General features: G+C 36.1%; 1 protein-coding gene across 1 annotated transcript in view; it reads left to right on the top strand.

Moving 5' to 3' along the window:
- Nucleotides 1–18,215, top strand: part of LOC145779963 (uncharacterized) — a 30,801-nt gene extending 12,586 nt beyond the window's left edge. Inside the window, exons 16-44 of the mRNA XM_082591658.1 lie at nt 67–233; nt 448–719; nt 1,092–1,218; nt 1,812–2,081; nt 2,912–3,006; nt 3,386–3,507; nt 3,662–3,773; nt 3,891–3,946; nt 4,297–4,417; nt 4,781–4,896; nt 5,511–5,659; nt 5,956–6,105; nt 6,446–6,553; nt 7,057–7,083; nt 7,391–7,483; nt 8,165–8,284; nt 8,456–8,536; nt 9,052–9,126; nt 9,752–9,805; nt 10,251–10,325; nt 11,257–11,328; nt 12,115–12,189; nt 12,973–13,044; nt 13,456–13,527; nt 13,762–13,836; nt 14,487–14,582; nt 14,702–14,785; nt 15,743–15,963; nt 17,052–18,215. Coding sequence (XP_082447784.1) covers nt 67–233; nt 448–719; nt 1,092–1,218; nt 1,812–2,081; nt 2,912–3,006; nt 3,386–3,507; nt 3,662–3,773; nt 3,891–3,946; nt 4,297–4,417; nt 4,781–4,896; nt 5,511–5,659; nt 5,956–6,105; nt 6,446–6,553; nt 7,057–7,083; nt 7,391–7,483; nt 8,165–8,284; nt 8,456–8,536; nt 9,052–9,126; nt 9,752–9,805; nt 10,251–10,325; nt 11,257–11,328; nt 12,115–12,189; nt 12,973–13,044; nt 13,456–13,527; nt 13,762–13,836; nt 14,487–14,582; nt 14,702–14,785; nt 15,743–15,963; nt 17,052–17,391 — 3,497 coding nt within the window. The 3' untranslated portion in view covers nt 17,392–18,215. The remainder of the gene's footprint in view (nt 1–66; nt 234–447; nt 720–1,091; nt 1,219–1,811; nt 2,082–2,911; nt 3,007–3,385; nt 3,508–3,661; nt 3,774–3,890; nt 3,947–4,296; nt 4,418–4,780; nt 4,897–5,510; nt 5,660–5,955; nt 6,106–6,445; nt 6,554–7,056; nt 7,084–7,390; nt 7,484–8,164; nt 8,285–8,455; nt 8,537–9,051; nt 9,127–9,751; nt 9,806–10,250; nt 10,326–11,256; nt 11,329–12,114; nt 12,190–12,972; nt 13,045–13,455; nt 13,528–13,761; nt 13,837–14,486; nt 14,583–14,701; nt 14,786–15,742; nt 15,964–17,051) is intronic.
- The last annotated feature ends 1,085 nt before the right edge of the window (nt 18,216–19,300 follow it).

Genomic DNA, 19,300 nt, shown 5'->3' with positions numbered 1-19,300 from the left:
TGGCTTTGTTCCAGTAATCACAACCTTATACGATCGTTAAATTAACGTTTGACGTCTTGTGCAAAGGTACCAGCTATAGACCCTTTAACAGACACAGTGTCACAAGAGAGATGGAGTTGAAAAGTTACCTGAAAGGTAGGAGAAAAGAGGGAGTCTTGGAGAGTCAATCATTACAAAATAGATTCCCTGTCAGAAGGCCAAGGAAAAAAGAAAATCAAGCTGAACACGCTAAGGTATAACTTTATTATAAATAAATTTTAACACCTAGCCTAAGCTTCCGCCGCCGTCCCAAACGTGAGAAAAAAGGCATTTCCTGTCAATCTGATGTTTGCAAAACTACGTATCAGGATTTAAAAGATCGTTGGCTAAATATTGTTTTTAGCTGTTTATGCTATTTTGCCTGCATTTTTTTGAATTTGATGTTTGCAACATGTTGGCTTTTTCCAGGGGAAGAAGCAAAGGCGAAAATCGTCATTCGTAAGCGGAAAAGAAATGGACTCGCCACGTGTTCCTGACAAGCTGACCAATTTGCTTGAAGTTCTGAGCAGGGAAGCGTGGTGCCCATCCATAGTCACGTTGAAGAATCTTGACGAAGCTCTTTTTGCAATAGCAGATATTCTTATAAATGCCAGTGCCCGAACTTCAGTGGAAATTTGCAAATTTTTGTGCATGTTGTGGGATGTATGCAGAGGCAAAGAGGGGAAAAAAATTTACCACAGGTAGGTTAGCGTTGATGTGAAAATTTATGTGGTCTTGTGATGTCTGAGACCTTCTTGAAGTTGTGAGCGTCACATCCACTGAGAACACGTCTATGTATTTTTTTATATTTTTGTTATACCAGTTCATGACTCGCTTGATGGTGGATACAAAAAACGACTTTTTTGTTAACTCTTCTATCTATTGTTAAGTTATACACCTTCGTAGGCATAAACGTAGAAATGAAGAAGGAATGAAGATGTTTAAAATGATGAAACAAACAAAGAAAGTTGGAAAGTGAAACCACGACTTGAGGTCTGCTATAAGAAAATAGCGATGCTTTAGAAGTTTAGTTGAAGAAATCATCACCGGCCTGTCCACTTTACTTGTTTTAGATATTTCTCGCTCCCAGTTCAAAAAAGATATGGTGAGGCTGTTCAAGACATGCTTTTAAGCACTTTGCCTTCTTTACAAAAAGCTGCAGTTGAATTGCTGTGCAAATTCGAAAATGACGTATTGAAGGCAAGTTTCTAAAGGAAGTTTCGCTTAATCTAAACGGCTTTCAAATTTATGAAGGTTTCAACTGCACCTATGGGATAAGGCACCACTTTCTTACGATTTGGTAACGACAATATACCTATCATTTTGATTTAACTGCTGGTTTGCTTGCATTTTAATAAAATATCCGATTGCAATGTTTATTTCTTTTTAAACCTTCAAGCTGAAACATGTTAATCATGGTCGAGTGGTGAGAGCTCTGGTTTGACGTTCGAAAGGGCGCTGGTTCGACACTGCTCAAGAATATGTGTCTTTGGCAAGACACTTAAAGGCATGGTTGAAGATGAACACAAAGATTCACCTTCTATCCTCTTAATCTGATTATTGGTTGTAAGCCTGCTTACGACAAAAAAAATCGTTTTTGTAGAGCATTTTGTTATAAGCAACAGTTGCTTAGTACATATTAAGGTCGTGATCAACATACTTGTCATAAATCAAATTTGGTACACGTAAACCGTTACCGCTGTTAAGGTTTTATAGAAATTATAAAGACCTTCCAACAATATTGTAAAGTGTTTTCTTTTTCTTGCTTTACCTCATCTTCTTGTTTTCTTTAGGATGTCATTATGTCTGCAATTATGCCAAAGTTTCTTCGCCGAATCCCCAACACTCCTCTGCTATCTTTCCAAACCCAAGAAGTTGTGGTTGCCACTGCTGCTCGTGCGGTTAAGTTCATGTCCACGGAACTCGACATTGGTCAAGTCCACACGTTGTCACGCATGATTGGTGTAAACAAGTATCGTGGAAAAAAGTATGATGAAGTTGCTTGTACCTCTGGCTTGGCAAAGGCACTCTTAAAAGCAGGAGTCGATGTTATTGATGGAACAGTACGTAAACGAGACCCTTCTAGTGATTATTATTTTTTTTTTCACTTTTATTTGATTTGGTTGTTTGATATTTGGCTAGCAGTAACTTTAACAATCTGAGAAATACCCGTTATGCTTGATTGTATTTTATTCCCATACGCATTCAGGCATAATACAAAGTGAATAAGCAGTTATGAAATGATTATCTGGGTGCAAGAGTACAAGACTTTGAAAAATGGATCTTATATGACACAGCATGAATTTGGGTGAAAGTAGATTAAAATATGGATATGTAATAGTATGTGACATAATATATAATAGCCTATTATTTTTTTATTAGGTTGAATTACTCATTTATTTATAATCGATTAGGCTTAATTTGTGGCAGAATTGATGACCAGTTCGGTCCTTCTGCCACTCCTATCATCATCAGCAAACAACCTAGCTCACTTTGTAATCTTGTATTGTTTTCGTTTTTTTTTTTTTCGCATATGCTGGTGATGCAAAATAAAAGAACTTCAAACTTAATAACAATTATTATTATTTTAGGTCTGCGGAAATATAATGAGAAAATACTGTATTATGGTATATTAATGAGAAAATACTGTATTATGGTATATTAATGTTCAAACGATAATAATAGAGTATGCTTTAAAATATTTCATATAAAATATAAAGGCTTCAGATAGTAATAACCTATATTTGATTTAATTCGCTCTGCTTTGCCTTTTTGCTTAGCATTGAGCACTTTTTGTAGTATTAATAGTTTTCATTGTTTTTAATAAATATTTATATTTTTGCGTAGTCTCGCTAATAGCCGTGCACTAATAGTAGCCTGTTCTATTCTTTAGGTCTGGTCTAGTTTTATCCTTCCACTACTTTCAAAACAACCAGGTCTTGCAGAAAAAGAAGAAAAATACGCCATACCTTCAGATGCAGCACTGTAGTAAGTTTTATGCTTATTTCAAATTGTTAAAGTTTTGTTACGTTGAAAGGTGACCTTATTCAAATAGAACTCACGAATTTAAGTACCATTCATGACAGCTAGTTATTGTAATATAAAACAAAGTAGGGTTTTAATTTGTAATCTTCTTGCTCCGATCGGCTCTGTTATGTGTTTCTTGTACGGAGCGACTTAAGTATTTTTTGTTTACCTTGAACTACGCGTTGTTCTGCCGGTTAGTTACTGAGGCGGTTGCGGTGGTGGTTCTAGCTTGATTTAGATTTTCCTTCAAAGAGCTTTTTCAGCGTCATAACCGTTATAAAATTACCAGGTTTATAAATTAATTAAACATCAAGTGCATTATGAAGTGTCATCATTGCAGTTCACCGGAAGGTTCATCCTTGAGTGTTGCATCCACATCACAGAAGGATCTATTCCAGATATCACATGAAGCTGATTCACAGGAGGAAGATGTTGAACAAAAGCGAACTGTCTCGTTTTTAGGTAGCTCTTTAACTTTTGTTGCTAATGAGGCTTTTTGTTGCTTTTTGCTCATCGCAGAAAATGTTGGTCATCAAGAAATGTGATAAATGACTTTGCTTTGAAATTTTGTAACACCGGATTTAAAGTGAAATCAAAAATAATTCTTAATTCGAAGCTATACCACACTCCAAATCTTTTGTGGACTCTACTTCTTCACTTGATCATCAAGATGAAGCTGGAACTGACATTGCTGATGAACCTGGCTACGACCAACCATCGATATCAAGGTGGGTTCCTTCGAGTTTCTGATGAAATGCAAATGAAATGAAATACAGCTTCAACTATAGCTTTGTGTTGGTTGTTTGTTCAAAATTTTAAAATATTTTTTGAATGATTTCAAACAGCATCAAAATCGACCAAGCATTGTCCAGCTCTTCTTCAAGTATTTTTTTACGATCAGGTATGAATAAGTTTTATGTTAAATGTATGATTATTGATTATAATGTGTTATATATTATTATTGTTGTATACTATGATATATGCTTATTACATAAGGTGAGTTATTTTCTGTGTACTTTGTGTTTATTTATGTGTGTGGATGTTTTTTATGGAAAGTTTTTCCTTTATGGTGCATGACAGGACTACGAACGGAGTTGCAATAAACTTGTTGTTGAAAAGGAAGTTTAGCATGATAGCTTATAATGAGAGAGATAGAGGAGTCACTGCAGACAACTGGTCGACTCTGAAGCAAAATGGATGATGATGCTTATAACTTTTTCTTTCAGTTTGTGATGTTCAAATTTTGTTTAGCGCTTGCACTGAAGAGACGTGACGATTTGTCAGAAGATTCAGATTCTTATGTGTATTTAACCGACAGCAGTGGTAACACTTCAAGGACTACACAACATAAGTCATCTAGAAGGTCTGACAGGTAGGCTGCAGCAGTCAACAGTGGTAGGAAAGGGTTAGTTTGTTTCAATGGGTCTAAAAGCAATCACTATTTTTGTTTGTGTCAACCATTGTGTCGACGTACAATGGTCTAAAGTGTATTTTCAAATACACCATAACAGACAGTAGAAAGTTATCGAGTCAGCTCCACTCATTTTAACATGGTAATAAAAAGTTTCGAAGACACAGCCAGGTCCTCTTACATTGTAGAACCTAGATTCATTCCAGCGTCGTACATCAAGCGTACATTCGCTTTCAACGTTCGATCCTACAGCTGACAGCTATTCAATCAATGCATTTTCTATTATGATGTTGTACTGAAAAAAATGTTTCTTGATATTTACAGGTTAATTCATTCTCGATCGAGCAACTCAAACAGAGAGTCGCTGCAAATCCTTCGCAACTTACGTAGAACCTCAATAATGACGAAAAGTGATCACAGTCACGCCAGGGCACGAAAAAGTAGGACCAATTTAATTGACTTATGCCATTGATGCACTATGTTCAGGATAATGATTGCATAGCGTATTGGCATCAACCGATTTGCATTCAGTAAACAATAACTTCAGAAGGAAATAATTTTATTACAGTGGTCACCAAAATCCATTTTTAGTAGCCTTATCTTCTATAAAATTTGTTATACCTTTTGTGAACACAAAACTTTATCTGATCATGCTTCACCTGCCTCAAAAATAAAGTTAAACATAAGCAGCGGTTAGTAACTATAGTTATAACGCATTCTATTACGACTAAAGATCACCCATTAAGTAACATTATTTGAATAAATTAAACTTTGAAGCGAAGCGGTTGGATTTCGCGTTTTTTAATTAGCATTTTTGTTACTTCTGTGATTTTAACCAACTGCACTGCACAAAAAATCCTGGTTTGTTCTTTGCAAACTATAGATTTTCAGTACTTTGGTTGTTACTGTCATAAAAACTTCGCTTTTCGTTAGTGGGATTTATATAAACTATTATTCCTATCGAAAACCAATTTAATTGACTGAGTAGACTGAATATTAAATTTGGAAAATGGCGTTAAAGATCACTTCTGAAATTCAGTGAGTCCTTTTATAGAAAAACACAAAGAAACACACAAGAAAAGATTTTCTGAACGAGATTTAGATCGCTTCAAATCCGAGCCATCCATTTCTTCCTTAACAATCATATCTTCTTCTGACTCACGGCAACCACAAAAGTCTCTTTCCCATTCTGCTACTGCCACAGTAAGAACTGATTGTTTCTAATTGAGTGCATAATAATTTCCAGAATAGATACGATCAAAATACTTTTGTACTCATGCACTGTATAAAGTATTGCATACTAAAAGTTTGCATTTAAAAAATGTTGGTTTTGAAAACTCTTCTTTCTGAGGCCGTCGATGCCTGGTTCAGGCAAGGCAATTGAAGAAGAAGAAGAAGAGTGAATTACCTTTTCCCAGCTCTCGAATAAATAAAATGCATCACTGTATCATCTTTTTTAGTTAATTTTTATGTCTTAATGTCGATCACAAATACAACAGGGATCTCTACGAGATGAAGCTGGGCTACTCGTTGAAACGAAAGTTGTTTCAGAATCTTTGATATCAAGCACTGACAGCCCTCAAACAGCTCTTGTCCCAGAAGCAGACGATCAAGCACAAGATACGAATCTCCTTTCTTCTTCAGCAAGTGTAGGCTTTGCATTTTATATGTTTGCAACGTTCGTTTCGACAAACTGGATGGCATTGTAGCATTTGCACTTCTCTCGTGACTGACCAAAGCCTCTGTTGATATGATCCAAGTCGATATATTTTTAATGAATATTGTTGATCACAGTTTCAGAAGGTCTGACCTATCGTCTGCGGCCCGTTCTAGTAGAGAAATATGTGTAGTCCGACCAAGACTACCATGTACGAACTTATTGCGTTGAACTAATTAGTATCGTCTACTAATGTTTAGTATTGGACTTTTACTGCTAAATAAACAACGAAATTTATTTTATTAAAGAAGATTTACGTTTGTGTTTTTTAGTCAAAATCAGGCGATACCCTTTTATCTACAATGGCTGGTTCACACTTAGAGGAGCTTTCCTTTTCACATGCACCTTCCTCCCACCACAGTTTGTCATCGCCAGACAAGGTCATTTGCGATTTGGCTAGTTGGTTTATGAAGAAGTTTATAGATGTTGGAACACGTCTCAAGTAATAATGATCAAACGAGATGCAAGTCAATTTTGCAACTATCACTGATGCATGAGTTCGAAACATAAAAATTGAAAATCTGACTGAGTATTTCGTTTTAACGCAAATGTTGCATTTCGTTGGAGATCTGATTCGCAACTAAACCAAGCCAATGCATTGCGTTAGATCGGTTTTGTTTTTTGTTTCTACATCTTTAAATTTTGGTAAATGTTATTTTACTTGTGCATATTCAAATATTTGGAAGGTTTCGCGTAAAATTACTACCATTGAATGGCATGCTCCGACAATCCTGCTAACTTTTCATAAAATTTTTTATCAGTGTTTTTTGCTAGAAAATTAATTAACTACTTTTATATTTACTTTTTATGCAACAAGTAGTTTGATTACTACAGCAAAGACCAATTTAAACCTTGTCGTATTGCAAAGTTGTATTTTTTACAGGTTTTGTCAGAGCAGAATCTTCCTGTTGTAAGTATTGAATGAAGCGACCTTAATGAATAAATTTGTTTTAGGTTGTGTTGCTAACATTCGTTTGGAAGAGCAATAGTCAAGATGTTTCAGTCGTTTTACTGACTCCCTTGTATTACATTCTACTTATTCCCTACCGTTTGTCACAGTGTTTTTTCTATTCAAAAGTTACCGCTATCTTTTGATTGTTAGCTATGTTGATCATATCACGTTCATTCATTACTCGAATGTTTTTGCTTTGCAAAATATTGAAAACTTTTTGCACTGCATCAAAGGTCCAGTTTTTCACGTTTTGCATCAAACGCAGGTTGCCTCTGTTCATTCTCAAGCTTCTTGCGCCTCTGGACAAGAAAAGATCGAACCTTTACCATCCACTGACGAATTACAAGCGTCGACCGAAGTAATCGCTGATTCACCTTGGCAATGTATTGTCATGGCAATATACTTATTTTTCTTGATATCCACTTTGGATAAACGATCTATCTTTCTAACCGCGGCCAGCATTGCCGGGTTTAGTTAGCTGTCTTCTCAGATAAGAAGAATTTTCAGTTGGTTGCTTTTTATCGCTCGGTGTAGAATTGAAGTTTGTTTCCAAGAAGGAACGACATTTACTTGCGGAACCTTTCAAACACCGCTACGTGATTCGCCACCACAAAATGTCGTCCTTTTACATTATTGATCACCACCTTCGAGGCTACTCACCCGACTGACACATAAACACTAAACAGTTGTTTAAATGTGAACATGTACTGATTTAATTTGGGTGGGGAAGTTACTTTTTTTTATGCATGAACAGTTGAACACTGAACAGACTTCTAAAGGCTTGATAAGGGCTAGATGCATGGCCGAAAACGTTGCGATAATGTTTTTGTTTTTATAATGTCAAATGCCTGTGTTGTTGCTCAGTTATGTCTGCTTATATAATGACCTAACTCATAATCACATATTTTAATATCACGCCCAGTTTGATAAAGACCATCACTATATACATTTTTTCTTGTCCGGGCAAATAATATCAATGAATTATAACGATTGTTTTGTGATGATTCATGGTTTTTACATAACACTTGTTCACCCGCAGGCATTATTGCATCTTCAGTCTGTTTTACGGAAAAAGATGTCAGCAACAGTAGAAAAATTACCAGAAGAGAATGTCGAACCTTCTGTTCCAGCAGAATCTCCTCGTTTTGAATTACCAAAGGTGAGCCTTCACCTAACGTTGGAACTGCTTCCTTTGCACACCACTTCTTTCTTTGTATACTAATATACTACGCAGGTCGTGGAAATTTTCAGCTAAATAAGTACGTTTTGAATACAACGCATTGAATTTGTGCTTAACTTGACTGCAGAGTTATTTATATCTTAATTTCAGGTCAAAACGATTTACAAACCGAGGAGAAATACGGTGGCTCACTATATCTTGTCTGAGATGAACAAGCAAAACTTGACTAGGGTATGTTATGGATTAAACCTGCTTATAATCTTGTATTATCTGTTCAAAATGCGCAATAATGAAATCATTATCCGTTACAAATGTGTCAAATAACTATTTGTTGTGCATTTTTTGTGTTTGTGTATGTTGGTAATGCACTGATACATATAGTATAGGCAATAAGCATATAAAAAAAACATCACTATCAATTCAAAAGCGTCACATAACTTCTCTAATTTGTTGAATTTTACGTAATTTAGACATTAACAAAATGACGTTCACGGTGTCATTTCTGTTTGTCTTACGTCTTGTTTAATCACCTCATTTGTTGAAGTTTTTGCACTAGCCTGATATGCAATTCCAGCCACGTCTGTAGCGTAGACGTTGACTTAACGCAGAAATGACCAAGTTTGCAAAGTGGAATAGCAGCATTTTACTTGTAGCCTAATTATCAGTTATGATGTTTAATCTCTGTAGCAATTTGCAATGCATGCGATTTTACAAGTTTAACATAAAACGACTTATTTATTTTAAAGCCCTGCTTGTCGGATGGCGCTAATACCTGGTTGAAATCTAAGGAAATTGAAAATCCTTTCCAAAACCTGACTCATGTAAGCAGCTTTCAAAGAAAGCACACATTTTAAACTATTTGCTATTTTTGTTTACTTCACAAGTGGAAAATTTTCTTTTTTACAACATAAATGTTTTCATCGTTCATTACGTAGTTTGGACAAAGTGTTTACAATTTTTTTTTTAGTTACAGTTTTTGGGGAAGTAAAGTAAAATCAAATTTTTTTAGCCTTGCCCTGTTTTTGATACTTTATTACTTGATAAGTTACCAGATTTTCTTTGGATATTGAAAATCTTGGCTCAGTGTCTTCACTGTCGTGTGGTGATCAAGAGAATCTGTTTCGTAGTGGACTATTTCAGACGTAACAATATCATCAGTGTCAGTTTTTTTGCAAACGTGGTACGTTAGTTTCCTTGTATACCATCGCTAAGTACTTTGGTGACAACTTGACATAACAGTGAAAGCTTTCCAGACAGCAAAATCCTTCATTTTTACGTTGATTTAACGTCTGCAGACGTCTGATTATTCAACCTTTACAGACGTCTACATTCGTTAAATCAATGTAAAAATGACGGATTTTGCTGTCTGGATTGATGCTGCTTCAAGCTTGATTGATTTTAAACTTCGCAAAAATGAGAAAATGCAACTATTTGCATCCATTTCAGGATAAAGCCAAGTCTTTATCTTTCACCTTCACACTTGAGAAATCTACAAATGAGGTAAGATAGACAGAGTTTTCACTGTGCGCTTTTCTTTATTTGAACACAAGAGTATGATCAGTGATCACTCATCAAAAAAACTTGCCAATTGAAGAAGCAAAAAAAAGGCTTGACTGAGGCTAATCGTAACGAGTTTTTTTATCAAAGCAAATGCCTGGCAAACAGTGAAGCATTTATCAATTACCAAAGCACACAGCAATTCCTCACATATATACAGTATTTTTTGTTTTGGAGTATAAAATATTCGTCGGTTGATGCATGTTTGTAGCATTTGGTGACATACTACTTCCTCTGTTCATTTAATTTTAAGGCCACTTGCCAAGTCAGCTTCAACATTATGGTTTTCTGGCGTCTGCTTTATTTTTATTTTATATTAATTGCATACTATATTTTCTATTACATCCAATCAACAAATAAACTCTTATCTTTAAAATTTATTTTAAAGAATCCCTTCTCAAATGATAAGTTTTCGTCAGCCAGTCTCAAAGACAGCAAAAGGAAAAGTGAACCAGAAGCATGTGTGAGTGTATGCGTTAGTGTATGAGTGAATGAGATTTATAAATATTGCGACTTTCAAATCAAAAGCTGTTGAAAGTACACTAAATATTTCTTCAATTGACGTTGAAGATGTTTTGGTGTCACTACAGCGTGAGGTCTACCGCTGCATTATCCATCCTTCCCTCATGCTTTAAATAGTAAAAGTAGACATGCTTTCAATCTCTAATTCCTGCATTTATTTTCTTTTATAAGGGCAGGTCAATTGGCTTATGACGGTAGACCTCACGCTATTGTAGCACCGCTGTTTTTAGGTGGATAGTGTCTTACTTTTAGAGGCAAGCTTTTTGCACCGTTTAATTTTCAGTCAGCTTCCACCAGTTACCGACCTTTTTGGACAAAATATTGTGTTTTTTTTTAAACTTTTCAGATAGATTAATCTTGTTTTCTGGCAGATTCATCGAAATCAAATAAGCAAAACAGCAGAAAATTTTCTTGTTATGTTACCTGCAATTTGTTTTGTGTCTTGTTAGGCTATATATTTTTGAGATTTTTGTCTATTTTACTGGCATGATGTGAAATGTTTTCAACTCTAGAAAACTCCACTGCAAGAAAAACTCCAGCCTTCAACTCTGTCAAATAAAGCAAGTCACTCCACTATTTTGTTTTTTAAACTTAACAGTTTAAACGAGCAAAACAACCGCCGTTTGGATGATAGTCTTCCATAAGCCGATTGTTCAAACTTATTATGTGGCTACAATTTATATTCCTGCTACAAATGTATAAAATAGATTAACTCATCGATTCGCTGTGCAGCATGGTGGGCCTAATTGCCCTCGAGTCTGCAGATGGGTTTTGAGACGTTGTTGGGTCATTCCAAGCACTTTGTAAAAATAGCATTTGCATTATGCTATTTGCATGCTACATCAAAATAAGACTTGTAATATATTTTGAAGAATCGCTTAGCAGACGACAAAGTTCCCATTGATCTCAAAGACGGTAACAAGAAAATTGAGTTGGAAATATGCGTGAGTATTTAACTTTTAAGTAAATGTTTATTAAACTTGTTTGTTAATGTACTATTAAGCTTCCAAAAAGCATTTCTTCAATTGACATCGGTGGGTGGGGGTCAAGGAAAGCTCAAGTTGTTGCAGATGTCTTATTAACATTTAGATGTATATATTGTTGTATTGATCCGACTTTGTGGCCGAAATAAAAGCGCTACACTTTTTTCGGCATAAAGAGGACGTTTGACCGTCAACTGCGGAAGCTGCCCCACAACTGTCTCCGTGCTAATGTCATGTTTTTCCAATAAACTTAGAGTTGCATCTTTCTCCTCTTGCAAATGGTACAGAACATCTTTAGAAAACAAAAGTTTTTACCGACGACACCACATCTTAGATTTAAAGCCAGAAGAAGTTTTCTGTAGTTTTTCTGGTCTAACTACAGCGTTGACTTTTCTTAACTGAACAATCTTTTTTGGGGAAAATTCACTTAAAGCAAGTAGACAAAAAATCTTTTCTGTGCAGATTGACTGACTTTGTAAACCATCTAACAAATCCATCTCTGGTGTGCTACAATAATAGTATTGGAAGTTTATTGCACAAGAACTCATTGTACAAATAAAAACTGGGATATGTGATTTTCCCAATAATGCCAACCGTGATCATCGTGATGCCAACAAGTTTTTTTTGTCTATTTGATGTCAAGACGCATGTGATGGCTTTTATTTGGTGCTTATCTTTTCAAAGTTTCTAAATTTTTAGAACGTTTGATAATTTTACTAAAAAATTATAAAATGTTTTTAACTTCAGGGAATTTCACAAAAACCAGACATTTTACCACCAGTAAAAGAAAAGCTAAAACCTTCAACACCGTCAGACACATGCGTGAGTGCTTCAGCTTCATTAAACCTAAGCTTAAGTGCACACGAGAATAGTGTAGGCCTATGGAGTCTCCTACAAGTCAGCAGTTGTGAACTGAGCAAGCGACAACTGAGCAAGTGACAACTGAGCTAGCAACATTTGAGCAAGTGGCTGAAGTTGGTGAATGATGAAACTGAGCAATACCAACTGAGCAAGCCATAACTTGACATGTCTCAAGTCAGTAAATTCAGTTCAGCAAGCGATGACTAAGCAAGTGCGACGTGAGCACGTAAATCTCATTTGCTGACTTGGCAGTAGCTGAAATGTAATTGCTGAGTTGAAGCACTTGCTGAGTTGCTGCATGCTAAGTGGTCCAACGATCATGCCTGTGTTGTTTAACGTTCATTTGATTTCCAGCTAAAGGCTTAACATTGCACGGAATGCTTCTTTACTTTACTGCTAATATTTTAAAGAATATAGAAAATACTTGTTAATCTAGATTCCGAACCCCTTATAAAAACACTAGTTATTTGTTAGGAAGACTTCTTTACGGCTTCATTTTATTTAGACGACTGTTTTTATTTCAATGCCACTTCTTTAAATTTTAAAGTTTTGTCGCTTTGTTTTGGATATTTTTGGAGCTTGAATGTTGTTAGTCAACTAATATCTTTTGTCGATAATGACCTAAATATTGTTCCCAAGGTCTTGCCAAAAATCATTAAATTCCGTGTCTACTGTATGTTGGCCGACATATCGAGTAGCCTATTACTAAACACATTTTTAACTTTAAACTTATACATTTTAAAGAATCGCTTGCCGGATGACAAAGTTTTGACTAACCTAAGAAACAGCGCCCAGAAAATTCAGTTAGAAGCACACGTGAGTACATAAGTAAATAAGGTAAAGATGAGTCCCATATCTAATCTAAGCATCGGGGAATGAGAAGACAAGGTTCTCGTTATACTAAGCCGTCGGTATTAACGAGAGTAGGGTGGCCAGTTCCTTTCTTTCGGCCGCCTTTCCTTCAGCAACTACGTCCACCCAATTTATTACACCTTGGGTTGAGGTGAGCGGTGTTTTTCAACCGCTCACCTCAACCCAGGTGAGTCGAAGGAGTCGAACCAGGATTGCATTATTAGAAAGTGAGCGCCTTATCCGCTGCGCATATAATCGTATATAGGTACTTGGCTTACAATCAAAGATTGCAAAAGTAGTTTTGTTTGTTCACTTGACTCCGAGCTTTCTGGAGACGTTCTACAAAGTATGTAGATCAAATATTGTAAATTCCAGGCAATTTCACGAAGCGGAGAAGTTTCAGCTTCATTGAATCAAAAATCTCGACCTACAACTCCGTCAACCAAAGTAAGATGGCTAATTCTGTTGACTTTTAGGTTTAAATGATTGGACAAGAGAAACTTATTATCGGTTTTAATAACGCTATTTTAGGATATAAAAAGTATGTACATTCACGCTGCTAATAACTTACAAGAACTATACTAAAATAAATTGATTGATTGTTGGAATCTTTGTAATTGTAAAATTTTTGTTAGAAATTGTTCTACAAGGTGTTTGGGAATAACGTGTTTCTTTTTAAAGCGTCGTTGTTGGAATGATGTCATTCTTTTGAATAAATTCAAGGAAATGCAAAAGCGCTCTGAAGCAGGACAGCGTGTGAGTGAACAAGAACAGCATGTGTTTTTTTCCAAGTTTTCAGTTTTCGAAAAGTTGATTGATCTAAAAAAACGTGTGCAGACGTTGAATCAATGTAAAAATGACGGATGTTGCTGTTTGGGAACTGTTAGTTACTTGCTGTATTTTTAACAGTATGCAAGTAATTTAAAAGTATGGTTTGTGATATCAAAAACATTCAAACGGCAATCCGGTGACGTCACAACCATGGTGTGAGTCTTGCAGCAGACTATTCCTACTTTGACATCATCTTGCAACTGCAACATCTGCAGACATTGAATCAACTTAAAAATGATGATTTTGCTGTCTTGGAACCCATTAGTTACATGCTGTATTTATAACAGTATGCAAATGATTTAAAAGTATGATCTGTGACATCAAAAACATTCAAAAAGTAATCCGGTGATGTCAGCAACATGATTTGATGTTTGCAACAGACTATTACTACCTTGACGCATCTTTTGTGTCTTAGAAATTAAAAAAAAAACAATCGTATTTCTAGCAGACTATGAACTTAACACATTAATAACCCAACTCTTGTCGCGAGCGATTGAGCTTTTGGGCACTTAATTGGTTTTACTCATTTGTAAGTTTTTACAACTACCAGCAATGAGAAGGTTCTTTAACTTTAGGAAACTTCACAAGAAACCGAAGTTTTACAGCCGCTGAAAGAGAATGACAAGGCTTCACCTGTTCTAACCACGCTTGACGAAGAATCGTCAAATCAAGTGAGACAAAAAGCTCAGCATATTTTTTTTTTGCTTAAATGTTCAATGAAAACTCAAGCCTGTGACGTAGGCTGTACTGCATGACGTAATAACTAGAACTCAGTTGTATCACATTTCAGATGAAATCTATCATTACGCCAACAAAAGACAAGCCCATCTTGCCGGTTGTGTCGCTACAACCAAGCAAGCAAGAGTTAGATGAGGTAAAATTTCTTTTTAACCTATTTATAGTTTCTTGTAGTCCATGCTAGGGGTCGGTAACCTATTCCCAGCCACGGGCAAAAACTAACTTCAGCAAGATTTCAGTGGGCCATAGGTCTCGCTGATTGTCCATCTTGCTTAAAATTGCAAACGGATTAAGTTTTGTTCAGATCAACAGTTTATAACGAAAGCACAAAACCAGCATAGTCTACTTTTTTTGATACCACAACATAAATGTAGTTCAGTTGTTTTTATTTTTGACCATCACAGTGAAAACAACACATGTTAACATCGTTTTTGATGCTGCTTTTGATTTGAAGGTTCTTGAACTTTCGGTAGTGAGTTGCATGTAATTGTAGCCTATACTATAGAAATAAGCAGTAACATCATGCGTGTGGTGTTATCAGTAGCTTCTGCTCTCAACTTGTTCTTGGTGTGTTTCGTTGATGAAAATAGTTGTTTACACAAAGTAGGCTACCATCTGTTTCGCATTAGCCTGTGCAATATGCAAGGTATTTGCACAAATTTCAAGCTACCTGTGATCAATTCTCCGTTTAAAAGTTATTAACTGTCTTGTTAATAATTTGTTACTGTCCTGCATCTCAACTACTTCCATTTGACTCTTCTTTTGGAGTCTGTTACGTCTACCTGCTGTGATGATGTTTATATTCCTCGTTTTCGAGAATGATCTTCTTCGCATAAACGCTAACAGTGAGGTGTTGATAACTAATAAGTTCCATCCGAGTTCTAAAAGTTCGGATTCCCGAATTTTAAATCACTTTAAAACGCTTAGTTTCACATTAAAAAAGAATAGGTCTTTCCCTGTTACCAGTATTGCTAGATCATCTTCTGATTTCAACTCAAGTAGGCTACCAAAATCTAATAAAAATTCTAGTAAATATGCTGTAGTTTGTAGCTTACTTAGTACTTATAGATGGATTGAAAATACATTGTTGCAGATCTTTGAGTCTTTGAAAAATTTACCGTCGTCTTCTTCGCCCGAGCTTTTCAAGCAAAAGCTGTCGGTCATTTTATCAGGCTATTGGCTCACCGAAGATGGCCGTATTATCAAGATCAAAGATTTAGACTCTTCTGATTGGCATGATATAATGAAAATTTTGCAAAACATTCGAGAGAAAAGCAGCACTTTACCTCAGCCAAAGAAGCCTGTGTTAGACAAGTAAGTTGTGTGAATACTAAATAGTTTTATAACGTAAAATTATGAACGTTTTCTAAAAATATGGGTATCTTCATGCGTTAGGTTAACAAAAACTACACGTGGCATGCGTGTTTCCAATGTGAAAAAAATAAATTGTCATTGAATTTGCGATGAGATAGGCTAGCCTATCATAGTTTTCTTTTTCCGGGCTTGAAGTTAAGCGGTTTTCCCAACTTACAACAATGCCATAGCCTGCATTACCAGTTTGAAACAGAGACTCTTTTTCAGTTATAGGTGTATGTTAGTTTGAAACAGAGACCAGATGCATTACCAGTTTGAAGCAGAAACCCAGTTTGAAACAGAGACCTCGAAGTTATGCGGGTTTCCCAACTTACAGCAATGCCATAGCCTGCATTAGGCTACCAGTTTGAAACAGAGTCTCTTTTTGCAGTTATGGGTAGGCTATATTTTTTCAAGCTAAACGCAGATAGTTGTTTTGATACCGGTACGTATATTTAGGCAATTTCAATAAAAGCATGCAGACTTGGTCAAATTTTTACTCTGGTGCTGTCCCGGAAGCGAAATTTGTTTTCCCACGACATTCCTGTCTCATTTGCATATTTTGGTAAAAGTTTGTATTAAAACCGTGTGAATGCAACATTTCGACGTTGGCACGGTTGGTTCAGTGGTTTCATCGTCTGCCTACTGATCGTCAGAACGAGGGTTCGAAGTCAAACTTTTGTTTTCTTTAAATTAACTTTGCGGTGCACAAGAGCTTTTCAAAAGAAGTAGGGTTAGGGAAACCTTATATTTTATTATCATTGCAGAATTTCATTGGCAAATAGTTATTTCGCAATCTGAATCAACCAATCTCTCAAAACACTTTCGGAAAATCTTACTTTTAGAGTGACTAGAACCAATGAGACAGAAATGTCGTGGGAAAAAAATTTAGCGTCCCGGAAACCCTATTTAACTCTTAAAATTAGGCTCAATCTGACCCTTTCATTCAACATGCAGCTTATTCTCTCCTACATTTCCAAACTGAGTAGGCCTAGACTAACTTAGTGCTTTAACCTAGCTTACTGATTCGCCCATCCAATTATTTTTAGATCTATTTTATTGCCCCCAAAACCGAGGCCACCAAAGCCAACTAGTCAACACCCCAGTTTCGGAAACGACGATGAAGACAAACAAACAGATAGAGCAGACTACAGTTTCTTCGAAGTACCTGGAAATTCGCCTATGTTCGGTGGAAATAAAGATATTAATATTGTAACACTCAAAAAGCAAGTGGTTAAATACCTTGGAGATTGCTCTAAAAATGCTTCAAGACCAGTTTCTGGCAACATCACAAAGTCAAAGCAGGAGAGAGGAGATCAAGAAACTGTCTACGAGTGGAAATTACCACCGTGCCACATCAGCATAACTCGTTTTCCCGAATTAGCTTAAGTAATTTTAGAAAAGTTTGTATGCATGCGTTGTTATTTGAAAAAACGTTTCTGAAAAAAAAACTGTGCTGTATGAAAATTTTTTTTTAATTTTTTTGTTGTGTGGAGTCAACCTTTAAAAAAGAAATCAATCTGGGCTAGAGCCAATAGCCTAGCTATAAAATAATTGGCTCTTAACTAAATAGCCTTGTGGAAATAATAAATTATTGAATTGACTTTCGGCAATGCGCAGCGAACACGGCAGAGTAGCCTATTTGCAAGTCCGACTCGTTTTGTCCCTGACGAAAGAACAAATCTTCACTTGACCAAAGCAACCATAAGTTTAAGTTTCTTCATCGATAGGCTACTTAAAGGTTCCGAAAGTCCCTTTTTTGGAAGATATATCCTTTTTTATAAATACTTTTTCCAAAAATGTCAAAGCTTACCCAAATGTCCTTCTTTTTGGATTTTAATCAGTTAATTCAAATCGCTTGCTTATTTATCGGGTTGAACAAGTTAGCCTAGGCTGCCTGGCGCCTGCGTTGGTTTTATTTTCGCTCAAGTTTGCAGTTTTATGATGGCACAGACATGTTCTATCATCTATGTGATCTGATTCAAAGCACTGGATTGTTGGAGTGGAAGGTCTAGTTGTTGCTCACAAACCAGTTTGCAAATGCAACCACCATGTTGTTTGTAAAGTGTTGTCTGAATTGTACCATCGGCATGAAGAGCTGTCCTTGATTAAAATCCATTACTCAAGCGCACCCCGGGTATCTCTAGACTCTAAATACTCATTATCAGTTTTGAAGGATGTATTCAAGTAAAAATGATGTTTATTCTATTGAAGTCGGTTCGAAATATACATAATCTTAAGAAAACCAATGGAATAATAATTGATCAGTTGGTTAGCGCGTGACCTACAACGAAGCAGCTTTAAGATTATGCGCGCTGGTTCGACTCTCGGGGTGTGCGCTTGAGCAACGCACGCGTCAGTAATTTAAAACCTCTACAGTCTACAAGTAGCCTATGCGAAACTGCCAGGATCAAGCTTTTCAAGAAGATTTCCCAGTCCGAGATTTTAAAGATTCAATCAACCACAATTCGCAACTTTTAAAATTTTTCCGCAATTAGAAGGAAAAATTGGCCTAGTTTCGCGATTGAACCTCGAAACTAGCAACCCTAAAAATCGTCGGCATTTTCAGGGATTGGCGGACCATATGATCTTAACCCTCACCCTGATTGCTAAACTGGTCTGATTGGAACTGGCAACTCTGATAATGCTCAACAAATTTATTGATTATAATTGAATTGTGGTGTATTGCGCCAACAAAAATATTCTGGTAACAAGTAAAAACACGTTTTCATATTAAAATAATAGCATTGTGTGTGTGAAGTTTTTAATAGTGTGAAAATTTGCACGAAATTATGACCAAGGTGCTAGGCTAATGGTTTACCACAGTGCCACTCTTACCTATCTACGTATGTATTGCTGTTACTGCCTCCACGTCCATATGGCCAGGCTACTTTTTCTTCAAATTGATAATTCCACATTTTATTGTTTATTTGTGGCATATTATTTATTGCATGCGGTTATATTGTTTACCCAGTGTTGTAGGCGTCATTGAAATAATTTGACGGTGTCAGCGTCAGCGCAAATTGCCTAAAAACTTTACGGCATAAAGGACTGCGTAAGCTCTTAAAGAAATTGACGGCGTCAGCGCTAATTTCTAGCGCTATTTTTTGCCAGCATCTCATAAAACGGAAATATTTCAACCAAGTTCAGGCTAACAATAGCTATAAATAAAGAGCAGGTATTATGTTTTGAGACTGTATTGTAATTAGCTGCTCAGCCTATTAGTTATTTCCTTGCAGAAAAACAAGCATATCAAAACGTTTGTCTGACAATCTGCTGTGTTTGGGACGCATATTCA

Source organism: Aplidium turbinatum, chromosome 11 (assembly GCF_918807975.1).
Source record: "Aplidium turbinatum chromosome 11, kaAplTurb1.1, whole genome shotgun sequence".
NCBI classification, from domain to species: domain Eukaryota; kingdom Metazoa; phylum Chordata; class Ascidiacea; order Aplousobranchia; family Polyclinidae; genus Aplidium; species Aplidium turbinatum.
The sequence above is the reverse complement of the archived record's forward strand: the minus strand, read 5'-3'. Positions and strand labels throughout refer to the sequence as shown.